The following is an 18,785-nucleotide window of genomic DNA, read 5'->3' on the forward strand; positions in this document are numbered from 1 at the left end:
CCCCATCCCATCCCATCTGTAACTGGAGAAGTGGGGAGTGGAGGGTGAGATGGGGAGAAGCAAAGCTGAGGGCCCCTGGCCTCACCCCAGCACAGAAAGCAGCTTTGCATCAGGTCTCTTCCCACATTATGGGCTCGGCTGCGGACGATGCAATGCTGCAGGAATCTGCAGAGACCAATGGCATCAGCGTTCCTGAAGTGAACACATCAGAAACTGGAGCAGGAGTCATCCATCCAGCCCATAAAGCATGCTCCCTGGGTTCAGTGAGATCACAGATGATCTGACCGTGGACCCAGCTTCGCCCATAACCCTTAATTCCCCTATGATGCAAAAATCTATCTTACTGTATCTCAAATATATTTAATGAGGCAACCTCTACTGCTTTCTTGGGCAGAGAATTCCACAGAAAATCAGTCAGGATTTTGAAAATATTTGTTATGTACAGTATATTTGACCTTTTAACTATTGAAACATATACAAATTAGCAGTTTAAAAACTATATACATGAATATTATTATATACATGTATTTCTTAATATTTATATTTTGTCACAAAACATGGATGTAAGAGTAAAAATATGCATGTAATATTTTTTCAAGTCTTATGTGGGTTTTACATTAAGCAAGTTTGGCCACTCCTGCTCTATACACAGAACATTTATTTTTGAAACAGTAATAATTTGGATGTGGGTGTGAAGGGCACACAAAAGTTGGAGTCACACGAATAAAGAGCTTTGGATAGGCTGGTATCTACAAGAACAATAAAGCCGAAATTTTAAGCTATTTTCTGAAAGTACTGATGTCCTCAAAATGTGTACAATTACATTCAGAGCTAAGTTACAAAGACATTACACTTCAGACAAAAAATATTAAAAGTTAGGTGTTCAGGGTCATACAGCATGGTACAGGCCCTTTGGGCCAAACTCATCCTTGCTGACCAAGTTGTCATACTGGGGTATTCCCATTTGCCTGCACTTGGTCCATATCCTTCCAAGGCCTTCCTATCCATATACCTGTCTAAATGTCTTGTACCTGGTTCTATAGCTTCCTCTGGCAGCTTGTTCCAGACACAGATTAGTGTCCCTCTTAAATCTCTCCCCTCTCACCTTAAACCTATTATTTCTAGTTCTGGAATCATCTGGAAAAAAGTGTAATCATTCACTTTATCCATGCTCTCATGTTTTTATATCCATCTAGAAGGTCACCACTTACTCTTCTATCCTCCAAGGTATAAAGATCAATCTCTCCCTATAACTCAAGACCCCACAATATCCATGTGACTCTTATTTCCAACTTATTGATGTCCTTATAGCTGGGTGACTAGATCTGCTTACAGTGGTCCATGTGTGTATCACAAAGGCCTTCTCCAGCTGCATCATGAGGTTTCTCCCAACCTTTGTGTCCAATGAAGGCAAGCATGCCAGATGTCTTCTTCACCACCTTGTACAATCATGGAACTATTCATCTGTACCCAAGGTTCTGCAGTCTGTTCCAGGCTAGGACTTACTGTGTAAATTCTATCCTGGTTTGACCTGCCAACACTTCATACTTATCAGAGTTAAATGGCATTTGCCATTCTTTGCCCCACCTTCCCAACCTGCCACTGAGTGCAAACATTTTACATTCCCTAGGACTCAACACTTACCCTGCCTGTCTGCTCTTCCAAGCTTCAGTTATACCTAAGAATCCTCAAGTTCACATTAACATACCAGCCTCAAACAAGATTGCAAGAGAGTCCAGCATAAACATGCCAATTTAAAGAACCTTACTGGTCTAAAGTCCTGTATCAGATTATTTGCTCCAGTGACACCAGTGCCCAGCCTTGTATATCAACACACCTGCACCCAGAAGCAAGCATACACAAGTGTTGCAGCGCAGCACCAGGGCAGAGTATTGTTGGTTACTGCACCCACCACAATCTATCTATCTATTTATTTACAACACAGTACAAGCTACTTATGCCGTATGTTTATAGAAGGTGGGGGGAAGCCAAAGTACCTGGGGAAAACCCACACAGATCATGGGAAGGATGCACAAACTCCTAACAGATAGCACTGGATTTGAACCAAGGACATTTGGTGCTATTTACAGTGCCCTCCGTAATGCTTGAAACAAAGACATTGTTTTCCTTTATTTACCCCTGTGCTCCACAGTTTTAAATTTGTAATCAAACAATTCACATGAAATTAAAGGGCATATTCCAGATGTTATTCAAGGTTATTTATATACATTTAGGGTGGACCATGTTGAAATGACAGCACTTTTTAAGACATGAACCCCTCATTTCAGGGCACCATAATATTTGGGACAAAGCAATGATATTGAAATTAAAGTCATCTTGTTTAGTACTTTGTTGCATATGACTACTTAAAGTCTTTGATTCATAGACCCCTGGCAGAGCATCTTCTCTGGTGATGCTCTGCCAAGCCTCTACTGAAGCCATCTTCAGCTCCTGCTTGTTTTCTCTTCAGCATATGGAAGGTTTGCTCAATTGAATTTAGATCGGATAACCAGCCATTCAAGAATTTTCCGGTTTTTAGCCTTGAAAAACTCCTTTGTTGTTTTAGCAGTACATTTGTGATCATTGAAATGTTGGCCAATGAATTTGGAGGCATTTGCTTGAATTTGAGCAGATAAGATGTTTATATACACCTCAGAATTAATTTTGTTACTGCCATTAGTAGTTACATCATCAATGAAGAGAAGTGGGCCAATACATGTCAGCCATACATGCCCAGGCCACAACACCCCCACCACCATGTTCACAGATGAGGTGTTATGCTTTGGATCTTGTCATCTCCACACTTTGTTCTTGCTATTAGAGTAAATCTTGGTCTCATCAGTCTACAAGACAGTTTTCCAGAATTCTTCACACTATTTTAAATACTTCTTAGCAAACTAATCTGGCCATCCTGTTTCTGTGGCCAACTAGTGGTTTGCATCCTGCAGTGTAGCCTCTGCATTTCTGTTCATGAAGTCTCAGCAGACAGTAGCCATTGACGTATCCACACCTGCCTCCTGAGGAATGTTTCTGATCTGTCGGACATACATTTGGGGATTTTTCTTCATGACGATGAGAATTCTTCTGTCATCAGTAGTGGAGGGTCTTCCTTGGAATAACCAGTCTCTTTGCGATTACTGAGCTCTCCAGAACACTCTTTCTTCTGAATGATGTTCCAAACAGTTGATTTTGGTAATCCTAAGGTTTGGACGATGTCTTTCACTGTTTTATTCTTGGTTTTTAGCCTCATAATGGTTTCTTTGACTTTTATTGACACAACGTGGTCCTCATGTTGAAACTACAGACTCCAAAGGTGATCAAAAGCTACAGACTCCAAAGGTGATCAAAAGCTTAGAAGCCCAGCTCTCTTATACTTGCACCGATGAAGCAATTAAACATACCCAAGTCCTCACAGACACCTGTGAAGCCAAATATCCCAAACATTATGGTGCCCTGAAATGAGGGGACTATGTACAAAAAGTGCTGTAATTTCTCCATGGTCAAACCAAAATTAATAAAACCTGTTACGTCTACTTTAATTACATGTGAATTATTTGATTACAAATTTAAAACTGTGGAGCACAGGGGAAAAGAAATGAAAAAAGTGTCTTTGTTCCAAACATTATAGAGTTCACTGAATGTGAATGTGTGCCACCACTACCACACTCCTGGATCCGCTATTGGATGTGGACTCAGGTACAGAATATTGGATCAGGCCTGACTTTGAGAGGACTTTGTCACGTCCTCTCGTAAGATTTTTAGCTGTAGCCAGCTTGTTCTACAGAACTCTTGGCCAGCAAGTTCCTGAATCAGAGTTCTAAGTCAATAAATTGTGTATTACATCACTGGATTATCCTTCAAGATATGAGAGCTGGCCTCAGGATTCCTGGCCATGCCTGTAGTGGGAGCTACAGCAGAGAGTGGAAGAATGGCACACTTGATGTGGTTATAGTTAAGACTGATTTATTGCTCTCTCTGCTCCTGCTAATATGTCCAATATCCTGCCGCTAGGCCCAGTTTTCCTGCCATAGCCGGCGGATGGGACCTGAACGGCATTCCAGTTGCTGATTGGTCAGCATTCCCGCCGTTAGCCTGTGCAGGCCTTGTGAGATTGTTGCAATCGTCCACCATTTTGTATGTCGGGCCCCATCCCGGGTAGTGGGTCGCTACATGCCCTGTTTCTATTTGGCTAGAGGAAAAATTGGCACCACATATCCAAGAGTTACATTTCCTTTCAAATACGAGGTGACAAATAAATGACAAATGGGCAACTGTTGTTGAAAATCAGGGGAGGAGAGACAATGTGTGGAAAATGGATGAATTTTAACCACACTTACCAAAACCCCGTCTCAGTGAGGCCACCCACAAATCTCGAGGCACCTTCATTGATGGGTTTTCAAGGTGTATGGTTCCTGTGCCCTTCAACGACCTCCAAACTGCTGCCTTTTTTGGATGCAGGTATGTGTTTGAAAGATATGGAGATTCTAAGAGAAGGGAGAGATGAGATTTGGTCAACAAACAGGGATGAACGATGTCCGAATTAGAGCTTTTAAAAAGTTTGGCCTCTCCATATGCAAATATCAACTGTGTCTCAATGGTGACTCAGAGATCAGTGTTCAAATCTCCCCCAGAAACTTGAACATAATGGTCTAGATTGGCACAACCACTGTAATACTGAGGAAATGCTGCATTGGTGTTGGTGCCTTCTTTCAGAGGGAAAACTGAACTGAGACTCTGTCATCCCAGTCAAATCGATTTAATGCCAGGACCGGAAGAGTAGCAGAATTTTCTTATATTGATGAAAATGATCTTTTGACAAACATCATGAAGGGGAGAATATGCAGTAATCAACACATTGGAATACATAGAGTCATGCGTACAACTGCCAGACTTATTGAATTATCACACAGGTTGCCACTGGCTCTGTTAATCACCTACACTGGCCCCACTGACCAGTGGGGGGTATAGAGCCTGACATGTGGAGCAGCTGGACCTCTTCCCCAAGGAATAAACCCGAGCTCCACTCCAGGGTCATGTGCCAGAGTCGACAATGGAGAATCAACAAGGTGCGTGCCAGTAACGGGTGCAGGGCTTTGTGGTGCACACTGATTGTCATCGTACCGGGCTTCTTTTTCCCTTAGTAATGTTGGTGCCGTACCTGCACCAGGTCCAGGTTTTCCTCCATTGTATATCTATATCTAGCGCGGTTTATAGTTATAGCTTGTTTAGTTGCATCAGATGCAATTGTTTTATATACTTTATGTGAATGTGTGACTCCCTGTAGCAAATTTCCCTCGTGGGCAAATAAAAGACTGTTATTACATTCTATCTCATTCTATCTCGAACTCGTTGAACTTGTTGCTCACAAACAATAGGGTCCTGTGTAAAAATGCCAGACTTACTGAATTGTCACAGTAGATGCATTATACCAATTGTTTATTGATGATCTGATATACCATTTGGGGTGTTAAGATTGTAAAAGGTGCTTTAGAAATGTGCCTCCTCGTACAAGGATCAGAACTAATCACCAACAGGAAAATATATGCTGGAATTGTGCAAAATTGTGAGAACATACATAAGCTTCACTGACTAAATATATTCAGACTTGTTTCACAAACTATCCAGATTTTCTTTCTACTGAAGTCAATGGAAAGCAAAGTTTGTATTGAATGCAATTTCATGAGTGTTCTAAATCAGTTAATTTAAAGAAACATTATTTTGATTTCTTCTTCCCTCAACTTCACTACTTACACACCAAATTATAACTTAGGTACAGTCAGAACTTGAAATCAGTGTATTGTTAAACTCAAGTTATTACTTACTTGGGGACCTGGGTGGTTTATTTGATTTCTTCTTTCTTGATTTCTAAAAATAAATTAAATTGTGTCGATAAATCAACCTATAAATAGGAGGCACTTTCACTTCCCAAGTCAGGAGGTTGCAGGTACAACTCCCACACCAAAGGTGCATGTGAAAAACCTTGGATGACACGCCAATGCAGCATTGGAGGAGAACCACACTGTTGGATGAGTTATTAAATGGCGGTTGGGAAAATAATCCCACGGCAATATTCAAACAGCATGAGAGCTCTCTCTTCCATCCTTGCTAAAATTATCCAACAACAAAATCACAAAAACTTAGTACCTGGTCACTATCCCCTAGCTGCAAGAAATTGACAACAGTGACTAGATTTTAAAAGTTTATAAATGACAAACATTTTGGAATGTTATCTGCCACACTCCATTAGTTGCCACAAATCCATTTGTGATCAGCTTCCCTCACTTTCATTGTTGATCGTTCCTGTGGGTTATATTAAAACAGATCACTCAGAGCAGAGTCCAAGGGAGGAGGTGGGGGAAGCAAGGTATTCCATCCAATTTCTTCATGGAAATGTGTTAGCATAGACACAGGCAATCAATAACATCATCCCCTCAAAATTAATCAGCGCACTCCAAGATGTATAATTGTACCCTGGATTTCCTCACCTCCAGACCCCAATCAGAGAGGAACATCTCCACAATCTCCATCACAGGGCTATGTCCTTAGCCCCCTGCTCTACTCACTTTACACCTGTGGTTCTCAACTCACATACCACTTTAAGTGATCCCTATGCCATCGGTGCTCTGTGATTAGTAAGGGATTGCTTAAGGTGGTCAGTGGTGGGAAGGGAAGGTTCAGAATCACTGCTCTAGACCCAATTGTTACTGAATTATTTTGCTTGAGAAAAATTGTCATTGGCCCATTTCCTTTGGAGATATGAAACCGTGCACATAACGAGTCAATTAGGGACAGTTAAAACAGTGGTTATCAAACTTTTTCTTTCCACCCACATATCACCTTAAGCAATCCCTTACTAATCACAGAGCACCGATGACATAGGGAATACTTAAAGTATGTTAGTGGAAAGAAAAAGATTGAGAGCCACTACTTCACACCAATGACTGTGTTGCTCAGTACAACACCACCATTTACAAATTTGCAGATGATATCACAGTAGACGGCTGTATAAAAAGGGGCGATGAATCAGCATATAGGAGGGAGACTGAAAACTTGGTTGAATGTAAATACAAACAACAATCTTTCACTCAATCTTACCAAAACAATCCTGTAATCATTGGGGGAACCTCAGATGACTTTTCCTGGACCCAGCAAACCAATGTCATCATGAAAAAAGCTCATCAGCACCTCTATTCCCTCAGGAATTTGTGGAGGTTCAGTATGCCATTGGAAACCTTGGCAAACGTCTACGGAGGTGTGGTGGAAAGTGTGCTGACCGGCTGCATCACACTCTGGTGCGGGGGCACCAATACCTCTGAATGGAAAGGCCTGCAAAAGGTAGTGGACCCAGCCCAGGACATCTCAGACAAAGCCCTCCCCATCATAGAAAACATCTACATGAAATGCTGCCTTCGGAGAGCAACAGCAAACAGCAAGGATCCACACAACCTACCACACGCTCTGTTCTTACTGCTACCATCAGGAAAGGGATATAGGTGCCACAAGAATCGTACCACCATGTTCAGGAGCAGTTGCTACCCCTCCACCATCAGACCCCTCCACGACCAACTCAATCAGGGATTCATTTAAGGACTCTTACTTTACACATTATTTATTACTGAATTTTTTTCTGTATTTGTCCAGTTTTTTTTACATTTCTCTCTTTTGTATATGTTTGTTTTTTTGAGTACAAGATGAAGAAATTCTGCCTGACCAGCATGGAAAAGAATATCAATGTGATGATATGTTTCTACCCTGACCATACATTTGAATTTGAACTTGGTTGGTTAATTAATAGATGTCAGAGACTTGGGTTAAATGGGTGTTTCTCTGGTTGCCCACGACTTTGGAAATTAAATAGTAGTGTAGATCATATGATTACTGCTGTTCTACAGAGAGACCTAGTTAGTGCACAAATTGCAAAAGGTTGATTTGCAGACACCACAAATAATCAAGAAGGTAAATGGAGCATTGGCCAGCATTGCGAGAGGTATTGAATTTATGAGCAGGGAGATTCTGCTGTAACTGGAAGTTCTGTGTGCATTTCTGACCCCCTCCTGTATTCATAATTCTTTCCATGTTGTTGAACTATAAGCAAAACGCTTGAGTATTTTAACCTAATAAGAACTGTCATCTGCATTGATAATAAAAAAAATCTTCAAAAACAGTTGTGAAGCTGTGACAATGCATCAGCTTTACCAGGGTTGGAGATTTCTAGCTGGTGTTTTATTTAGTGTCTGTCATTTTATTTAGTGTCTGTCGTTGAACCCCAGGAGTGTGCAGATGTTCGAGTGCAATCCCATTACGTGTCAACATTTATGGGTGATTTTCAAGAGTGTCAATATTTATTGGTGGCTCGGCAAGGTTTGCTGAAAAATGAAGCTTGTAGAATTCCAGGATTGTATTGATGAGAGTTCCCCGAGTCACTGGTGAGTGATTTCTCAGAGTGTGTTAATGTTAGTCGGAGATTCCTCAGAGTCTGGCAATATCTGTGAAGGCAGCGAGGATTGCAGTCTGTGACAGTGAACCAAACTGGGGGATCAAACATCAACACAAGCTGTTAATGTCACCACAGAAAGGACCGTCCACGCGATGGGACACCACTTTAACTTTCTTGGTTACTGTGAATATTTATTATCTATCGACCTTTTATAGTTGTCATCTCTTCCAATTTAATATACATTGTTTTTTCTAAATAAAGTACCTGTTAAAGTGCAGCAAGTACAAATTTTGATGAATATGTACAATGTCCACTGTAAATGACAATAAAATCATTATCTGGTCTCGGTCTCACCTTATCCACCTCGGATCCACACGTAATGACGGATAATCCATCCTCGCCCTGAAATCCAAACGGAGATCATCAAGAAACTTGGATTCGACCACGCCAAAGAATACAACTCATTCAGGCCCCCCCCCCTCATTAACCTGACAGCACAATCTGTGGGTGGGGGGGGGCAGGGAGAGGATAAACCCGAGGGAAGGGTAAACCTGAGCGAGGTAAACCCGGGGGGAGGTGGGGCAGGAAGAGGATAAACCTGGGGGGGGAGGGTAAACTCAGGGAGGGGGTAAACCTGGGGGAGGTGGGGCAGGAGGAGGATAAACCTGGGGGGGGGGAGGGTAAACTCAGGGAGGGGGTAAACCTGGGGGAGGTGGGGCAGGAGGAGGATAAACCTGGGGGGGGGGAGGGTAAACTCAGGGAGGGGGTAAACCTGGGGGAGGTGGGGCAGGAGGAGGATAAACCTGGGGGGGGGAGGGTAAACTCAGGGAGGGGGTAAACCTGGGGGAGGTGGGGCAGGAGGAGGACAAACCTGGGGGGAGAGTAAACTTGGGGAGGGGGGTAAACCTGGGGGAGGTGGGGCAGGAGGAGGATAAACCTGGGGGGTGGGTAAACCCAGGGGTGGGGTACACCCGGTGGGAGGAGGTGGACCTCAGGTCCTACACCCCGCCCCCTCACCCCGACATCGTCCTCGGTCCCTTCGCTCAGCGACATCGCGGCCCCTGAGAGACCGTGTCCAGCTGGTTGACGGCGGGACTATAGCAACGGAGGGAGCGGCGCGGAGGTGGCCGACAGACAGGCTCCCGGAGTGTGGGGCACAGCGGTGGCCGACAGACAGGCTCCCGGAACGTGGGGCACAGCGGTGGCCGACAGACAGGCTCCCGGAGTGTGGGGCACAGCGGTGGCCGACAGACTGCCTCCCCGGAGTGTGGGGCACAGAGGTGGCCGACAGATAGCCTCCCGGAGTGTAGGGCCCACAGCGCTGGCCGACAGACAGGCTCCCAGAGTGTGGGGCACAGCGGTGGCCGACAGACTGCCTCCCCGGAGTGTGGGGCACAGAGGTGGCCGACAGATAGCCTCCCGGAGTGTAGGGCCCACAGCGCTGGCCGACAGACAGGCTCCCAGAGTGTGGGGCACAGTGGTGGCCGACAGACACCCTCCCCGGAGTGTGTGGCATGGCGCTGCATGAGTTGGGGAGTCTACACATGGAACTTTGTGACCCACTAATGCAAGGGTCTGATCACATGCATTTGGTGAAAATGAATTTGAGATTAAAGTGAAAGGGTCTGGCTGGTTCGACACTTGGCCTGACACACTATCCTGATCAGACACAATTTATTTTCTCTTGATTGTGACTCTTTCATAAATGACACTGGAAACAATTCAAGTCATTGGAAAAGGTTACTATTTGGATAGAAGGAAAGGTTCACATCTGTTCTTAATTCTTTAGATGAGTATTTTGCATCAGTTTTCACTGTGCAAGTCATGAGCCATATGCTGGATGTCGAAGGGTGTCAGGGAAGGGAAGTGAGAGCAGTTACTATTTCAAGGGAGAAGGTGCTCAGAAAGCTGAATGGGCTAAGGGTGGAGAAGTCTCCCAGGCCGGACCAGACCAGATGGATTCCACCCTCGTGTCCTGAAAAAGGTTGTGGTCGAGTTTGCAGAGGGATCGCTAATGATCTTTCAGGAATCATTAGATTCTGATATGGTTCTGGAGGACCCGAAAATCATAAATGTCACCCCACGATTCAAGAAGTGAGGGAGGCAGCAGAAACAAAATTATAGACCGGTGAAATGGCACTGATTTACCGCAGTTACAAACAAATAAAAACATTCACTCGTTTCTTTCAGCCACCATGGAGTCGACTTTCTTTTTATTTTTCACTAGGCCCAACATTGCATTCTTCACCTTCCCAAACACCAGCCGGCTAAACTCCTTTGCCCTTCTCATTGGCTCACCGCCACATGGGTGATCCTGGCCCTCTCCCTCCCCTCCTCCTGCATCTGAGATACATCACCCATATCCTGGCGCTTAACACAACCACGCATCGCTTATGTCATCAGTGGTGGCCAGCATTGCTCCCAACAAAGGTAATTATGCAAGCACACATCGGTCAGCCTGACATCAGTGGTTGGGAAGAGGTTGGAGTCAATTGTCAAGGATGAGGTTTGAGTACCTGGAGGCACATGCAAGATAGGTCAAAGCCAGAATGGTTTCATAAAGGGAAAATCTTGTTTGTCAAACCCATTGGAATTCTTTGAAGAAGTGACAAGCGGACTGGATAAGGGAGATGCAGTGGATGTTGTCTATTTGGATTTTCAGAAGGCCTTTGACAAGGAGCTACTCAACAAGATAAGAGCCCACGGTTAAGCAGGAAACATTCAAGCGTGGGTAGAGTATTGGCTGGTTGGCAGGAATCAGAGAGTTAGAATACAGGGATCATATCCTGGTTGGCTGCCAGTCACTAGTGATGTTCCACAGCGGTTGGTGCTGGGATTGCTTCTTTCTATGTTGTGTACTAATTATTTGGATTATGGAATTGTGGTGATACACCATTAGCCGACTGCAGGGGCCGACCTGTGTACCTGCAGGAAGATCACTGGAGGACAAGGCAACACCTGGCTGGCTGTCAATCAGCCGACCTGAATGGACCAATCCCCACCCAGTCAGCTGCCAATCACCCTTTGGGATATACCGCAAATATTCGTGAATAACGCAAAAAAATGACTCATGAGGCTGGGAGGGCGAGCGGAGAGACACGAGCGCAACTCAGGAGGCTGGGTGGGCGAGCAGAGAGACGCGAGTGCAATTCAAGCAGGTGAGGGGAAGGGGGGGTTGTATTATACACGGGGGTAAATTTTTTCCCCCTTTTATCCCTCAAAAATGGGAGGTCGCATTATACACAGGTCGTATTATACCCAAATATTTACAGTAAGCCACATCCAGCCGCTCAAGGTCAGTCACTCGGAGCTACAGCTAACTACAGCAGGGACTTTAAGTGGAATAAAGCCCGTTGATCAGTCTTTAAATCTTGTGTCTGCTTTCTGTACGACAGTGCACCACAATTTATTCCACTTAAAATTTTATATTTTTGTGTGTGTACATGAGTGTATCCGTATTTAAAGGAAAATATATAGAGTATAGATAAGAATTAATAAGGGAAAGAAAGGGAAGAGTGGAAGTAAGGAGGGAATTAAGAGAGTGACCTTTGTTATATATAAAAATTAAAATCTTTTCGGGGGGGCTGGGTGGGGAGGAGTTACGGTCACTGCGAAATCAGTTGACGCTTGCGAGTGAATTCGCAAATACAAATGGAGAGGGGAGATGTGGTTGCCCGACAAGGGATAAACGACAACTCAGGAAGGGGAGGGGATAGTGGGGTTAAAGAAATTTTAGATAGGAGAATAAGGAAAAAGTTTGATGTTTCAGAAATGTTGTCTTATAAAGTGTTCAAAACAAGAAAGCAGAAATAGATAAGAAGGAAAGGTGATGATGAGGAAACGGAAAGGGAAGATAAACAAAGTATGAAATGGCTACGTTGAACTATATGACTTTAAATATTAACGGAATACATAACCAAATCAAAAGGGAGAAACTGCTAAATTTACTGAAAAAAGAAAAAATTGATATAGCATTTGTGCAAGAAACACATTTAACTGAAATGGAGCACAAGAAATTAAAGAGAGATTGGGTAGGACATGTAACAGCAGCGTCATATAATTCAAAAGCTAGAGGAGTAGCTATATTAATCAGTAAAAATGTACCAATTAAAATAGAAGAGGAAATAATAGATCCAGCAGGGAGATATGTAATGATAAAATGTCAGATATATTCGGAGTTTTGGAATTTACTCAATGTATATTCACCTAACGAAGAAGATCAAAAATTTATGCAAGATATTTTTTTGAAGATAGCAGACACGCAAGGGAACATACTAATAGGAGGGGATTTCAACCTTAATTTGGATTCAAACATGGATAAAACTGGGAAAAAAATTAACAGAAAGAACAAAGTAACCAAATTTATAATTAAATCAATGCAAGAAATGCAACTTTTGGATACATGGAGGAAACAACACCCAAAGGAAAAGGAATATTCATATTATTCGGGTAGACATAAAACATACTCAAGAATAGACCTATTCCTGTTATCAGCTCGTATGCAAAACAGAGTAAGAAAAACAGAATATAAAGCTAGAATATTATCGGACCACTCACCCCTGATATTGACAATAGAGTTAGAGGACATCCCTCCAAGAATGTATAGATGGAGATTAAACTCCATGCTACTGAAAAGGCAGGATTTTAGAGAATTAATTGAAAGACAAATTAAAATGTACTTTGAAATAAATACGGAATCAGTGAAAGATAAGTTTATACTATGGGACGCAATGAAAGAGGGCAAATAATAAGTTATGTAACCAAGATGAAGAAGGACTACAATCAGGAAACAGAGCAGTTGGAAAGGGAAATAGCAAATATAGAAAAAGAATTAGCAATGAAGGAAGATACAACTAAAAGAAGAGAATTGGCAGATAAAAAAATAAAATATGAAACACTACAAACATATAAGGTGGAGAAGAACATAATGAAGAAAACAGAAATATTATGAACTAGGAGAAAAAACGCACAAAATTCTAGCATGGCAGCTTAAGACAGAACAAACTAAGAGAATGGTATTGGCATCAAGGAAAAAAGACAAACAAATCACATATAATCCAACGGAGATTAATGAAAACTTCAGAGAATTCTACGAACAATTATACCAAACTGAAAACGAAGGGAAAGAAGGCAAAATAGATGAATTTTTAACTAAAATTGAACTACCAAAATTACAAATAGAGGAACAAAATAAATTAACAGAACCATTTGAAATAGTAGAAATACAAGAGATAATAAAAAATACTACCAAATAATAAAACACCAGGAGAGGATGGATTCCCAATAGAATTCTATAAAACATTTAAAGAGTTATTAATTCCTCCCCTCCTGGAAGTAATCAACCAGATTGATAAAACACAAAGCTTACTAGATTCATGCAAAACAGCAATAATTACAGTAATACCAAAGACAGGGAAAGATCCACTCGCACCATGTGGGTTTGATCGACGGTCGCGATGAAACTGCCTGGCCAGGAACCAATCCTGCTCAAAATGCAGCAAGAAAGGCCACTACACCAAGGTATGCCTTTCTAAGCCTGCCGGCAGCTCAGCGGCCCTCTACGACCAACACCCCTCCCTCCCGGTCCAGGCCACATGCGATTGCCAGGCGGCACCATTGGCTCCACGGATACTTCCGACCTCGCCGGCAACAATCGCCACATGCTCACCAAGTGTCATGACCAGCTCCCGGCCACACCAGCACCACCCCGTTAAGATGCCACATCTGCAGACTACAATGATGTCACTTCCACATACCGCTGCCTGCGACGACATCACCATCACAGACGGAAAACAGCATGATGTCACCTGCTCCAGCGCGACCAGTTCAGCCAAAGAGGAAGGCCAGCCATGCTGCCACCACGCACCTCCACGTGGTGCTCCCATTTTGTGCCAGGTGGGCACAGGCACCACAGTCATTCGGGACCTCCCAGGTCTATATCATGCACAATGCCAACCTCACCAGCACTGACAACGACAATGACAATGTGGTCAATAGAGTTAAAATACAGAACAAAACTATACTCTTCGACTTTGGAAGAAACTCGGCTTACTTGCCCAGACAGAATCACGGAGTCAAGGCTGGAATTTTCTTAAGAACGGAGCTCATTAATTGGACTGTCGGATAAGCTGGCCTTGGACACCCCTCTGAAAGATGGTGATGAATATTGATTTGAAATGTTTTATGAAGATAAATTGCAGTAATTGGCATTGGTTGCCCGTGAGTTTTAAAAATCCAGATAACATTAAAGTTTATTAGTGATTTTTTTTGGATGGAATATCGGAAGGATGAATTTATTATCTATAAATACAGAACAAAATTACATTCTTTGACTTTGGAAGAAATTTGACCTATTTGCCCAGACAGAGCCGGAGTTGGTGCTGGAATTTTCTCAAGAACAGAACTTATTAAAGTTGATTTCGGACTCCTTTTTGAAAGATGGCGACGAATGTTGATTTGAAATATTTGAAATATTTTCTGAAGATAAACATATATATGGAACTCCTTGACCTGTAATAAGGTTTATCAGTGATTTTTTTTTGGATGGAATATTGGAAGAGTGAATTTATTATCTGTGAGTATGCATACATTGCAAACAGATTTTAATAGTTTTGAAAAGGTTTTTTTTAAACTAAACAACAAGATCAGTTTAATATTGAGAAAATTGGAAAAAACGGAAACTTTATTATTAAATTTGGAAATTCAGTAGAAAGAAACTATGAACAAGATTGATGATTTATAAAATTAAAGTCGAAGGAGCAATGTCCAAGAAGAGTTAAAAATTTTGAATGTTTTTCTTGAAAATAAACAATAATTTCAACTTAACATTGAGAAGATTGACAAAGTGGAAAATTTGGTATTAAATTGGGAAACACAGAAGAAAGAACTTATGAATAACATTGATGCTTTAGAAGATCAAGACCGAAGGAATTATGTTCAAGAAAATTTTAAAAGATTTGAAAAAAACTTTTTTTGAAAGTAAGCTACAAATTCAACTTGAGACTGAGAAGAATGGAAGATTCGGTGTTGAACTAGGATGTTCAGAGGTGTTTTAATTCAGTGGATGAAATTCAGGAAGACTTGAAAAAAAAATTTAAAAAAAAACTTTTATTGATTGTAAACAATGTTTAACTCAGTGTTGGGAGGGTGGAAAGGGTGCAAAATTTAATATCAAGTTTGGATTTTCAAAAAAAAGAGTTTATGAATAAGATTGGTTAAATTGATGGACCGGGGTTTTATGGATATAAGAAATGATGATTTTTCAGTTTATACGTGTATTTTGTCTGCCTGTGGGGGGGAGGGGGTGGTACTTCTGCTCCCGAAAGTCATATGCCACTTGTGGTTTATACCACACCCATTTGGGTTTTTGGGAATTAACCACCACAAGGTGGTTTCCTAAGGGGTTAGGGGAGGTGGGGGGGGGGTGAAAATTTGAAAATTATTTAGTATCTATTATGTAATATTATACTAAGTCAATTTGAAATGAATGTATGGAGATACTATAAATAAATTTCAAAAAAAAAAGAAGGGGCAAATATAAAAGGATTCTTAAAACAATGGATCCCGCAGATTTTGGGAGTAGAAGAACTCCAAGAGGAGATAGAAATTGCAAGAGCCCATAACATTGGCGCAGAAACCACAGCCACAGCAGAAACTGCGTTCCATACTCGTAAAACTATTGTGATATATGACAAGGGAGAAAATATTGGAGCTGAATGTTAGAAGAATAAAAGAAAACAAGAGACCATTGGAATATAATGAAAAAAAAATTCTTCTACCCAGATATAAGCTTCGATCTTTTAAAGAAGTGTAAGGAGTTCAACCTAACAAAAACTTTACCATAGAAGAAAGGTTATGATTTTGTATTACCTCATCCTGCAGTTTTGAGGATATTTGTCCCCAGTGGGCAAAATAGACTGTGTTTGGATCCAGGAGAAGCCCGTCACTTTGTGGAACAATTGGCAAATAAGCAACAAGTAAAAGAGTAAGGAAAATAACAAAAGGACTGTTAAAAATAATGTATATAAATAGGTTTGAAAGTTCATAGTTGCATTATATAAATATATATACATATTGGAATACTTTTTAAAGTACTAGAGAAATTCAAATTACTGGAAAATTTTATTAATTGGATCAGAGCATTGTATAATGATCCTATGGCAAAAGTGGTAACAAATGGATATGTTTCAGATTACTTCAAATTGAGTAGGTCACCTTCCCTGTTTGCTTTGGCTACAGAACCATTGGCAGAGCTAAGAAGAAAAGACCCCACAATAAAGGGAATAAATATAAAAGAGAAATAATTTAAAATTAGCTTATTTGCTGATGGTATTATAGTATACTTAACGGACCCAGATAAATCAATAAAAAGGTTATATACAAAATTGAAAGAATATGGAGCAATATCAGGTTAATATCAATAAAAGTGAAGTGATGCCAATGAATGAAGTCGATTATACAAAATGTAAAAGGGGATCACCTTTTAAATGGCAATCACATGCCATATGTTACTTAGGTATCAGGATGGACAATAATTTAAATAATTTGTATAAATTAAATTACCAACCGCTAATAAGGAAAATACAAGAGGACTTAGAGAAATGGAAAGAACTGCATCAAAATGAATGTATTTTCACGACTACAGTACTTATTCCAAATGCTACCGATTCCCTCGACAGGGGATTTTTAAAAAATTGAATAAATTAATAAAAAAGTTTCTATGGAAGGGCAAAAAAAGCAAGAGTAGCTTTGGATAAACTTGCATGGACTTATAAACAATGGGGATTGCAGTTACAATTAAGATTTTTGTCAGACTTTTATCAGGCGGGAGAAAAACTGACTTGGCTTAAGATAGAGTTATATAAATTGAAGGAAAATGTTCTATAAATGGGATGAGAAACTGGTGCAACACAACCATCTACCAATACTACATCATGTACTAAAAACTTGGAAGAGAATACATCTGGAGTGAAAGATGATAAACTAACAAATACCAAAAATGTTACTAACGCAAAACCCATTCATTCCTTTTACAATAGACAATCTATTTTTTAAGGAATGGGTGAGAAAAGGAATTAAAAGAATAAAAGATTGCTTTTTGGGAAATAATTTATTGACATTTGAACAGTTAAAAAATAAATATGGAATATCATATGGAACAATATTTTTGTATTATCAGTTGAGAACATATTTAAAAGAAAAGCTGGGAGCTAGTCTAAGGTTACCTGAGAGTAGTTGTTTTGAATATTTAATCACAGACACAGCAATAGTAAAAAAAAATGATTTAAACATGTATAATAAATTACAAAACAAGGAGAACGATGGAGCAATATATAAACCCAAACAAGGTTGGGAAAAAGAACTATGTGCTCAAACCATGACTAATACAATAAACACATAGTATTGTATGATACAATACAATTGGCTCCACATTCTATATGTTACACCTCAAAAATTAAAGGAATGGAATCCAACAATATCGGACAGATGCTTCCATTATAAATAAGAAATTGGTACAATAATACATGCAATCTGCACATGGACAAAAGTGAAAACCTTTTGGGAGGATTTAAACTTAATATTAAATAGAATTACAAAAAATAAGATATCAAAAGACCCTGCTTAGACAGCATAAAAGATAAAGATAAAATTAGACAGAGCTCAAAAAACGATTTATTATGATCGCATTAGTGGCAGCAAAAAAATGAAAACACCCTTAAAAATACATCGATGGTTCATAGAAATGAGGAAGTGTATTCCAACAGCAAAAAAATACCGACAGCCTAAGAGATAAATATGCTTTATTTGAACAAATTTGGGAACCATACATAAAGTTTATTAGAAATTGCCAATCTCAGACCTCCATCTCTTGATGTGACAAACTACAATTAAATATAAAATTTTGGACAACATGATTTCTTTTTCTTTTCCTTTTTTTTCTTCTGTCATGTTTGTTTGTTCTTTTTTTGCTTTAAGTTATAGGGGTGGGGAGGGAGGAGGAAGGGGGAAAAAAAATAAAGCATCACTGTGTATATATTAACACTGAATATCTGTATATATTGTTACTGACATGGTTCACAGAGAAGTATTAAGTGAAAAGTTATTAAAAAAAGCAACCACTTACAGAACAACCGAGTGCCACCCTTTGCAGTTGTAGTAGGCCGCAGCATCCATGATGGGGGCAACAATGGGAAAACGTGGCCCATCAATGGCACCAGCACACATTGGGTCGCCCCTTTCCTTGAAGCCATCAATTGTCTCCTGGAAGCGCAGTCCACTTGGCAGGGGGATGAAACGTTTACTGAGGACCTTCCTCAAAGCTCCAGTCACCTGCAGCACCAACATGCCC

At 40.8% G+C, this 18,785-nt stretch overlaps 1 protein-coding gene across 5 annotated transcripts in view; it reads right to left on the bottom strand.

The window, feature by feature from the left end:
* iqce (IQ motif containing E) overlaps nt 1-9,738 on the bottom strand; it is a 123,440-nt gene extending 113,702 nt beyond the window's left edge. For 3 of the 5 annotated variants that reach the window (XM_069928288.1, XM_069928287.1, XM_069928289.1), the window contains exons 1-4: nt 9,455-9,738; nt 8,792-8,839; nt 5,823-5,865; nt 4,338-4,484 (exon numbers count right to left, since the gene is read on the bottom strand). In XM_069928288.1, coding sequence (XP_069784389.1) covers nt 4,338-4,484; nt 5,823-5,865; nt 8,792-8,839; nt 9,455-9,490 — 274 coding nt within the window. In that variant the 5' untranslated portion in view covers nt 9,491-9,738. The remainder of the gene's footprint in view (nt 1-4,337; nt 4,485-5,822; nt 5,866-8,791; nt 8,840-9,454) is intronic. The other 2 variants (XM_069928284.1, XM_069928285.1) reach the window with 2 other exon arrangements.
* Between the last annotated feature and the right edge of the window lie 9,047 nt (nt 9,739-18,785).

Source organism: Narcine bancroftii, chromosome 3 (assembly GCF_036971445.1).
Source record: "Narcine bancroftii isolate sNarBan1 chromosome 3, sNarBan1.hap1, whole genome shotgun sequence".
NCBI lineage: Eukaryota > Metazoa > Chordata > Chondrichthyes > Torpediniformes > Narcinidae > Narcine > Narcine bancroftii.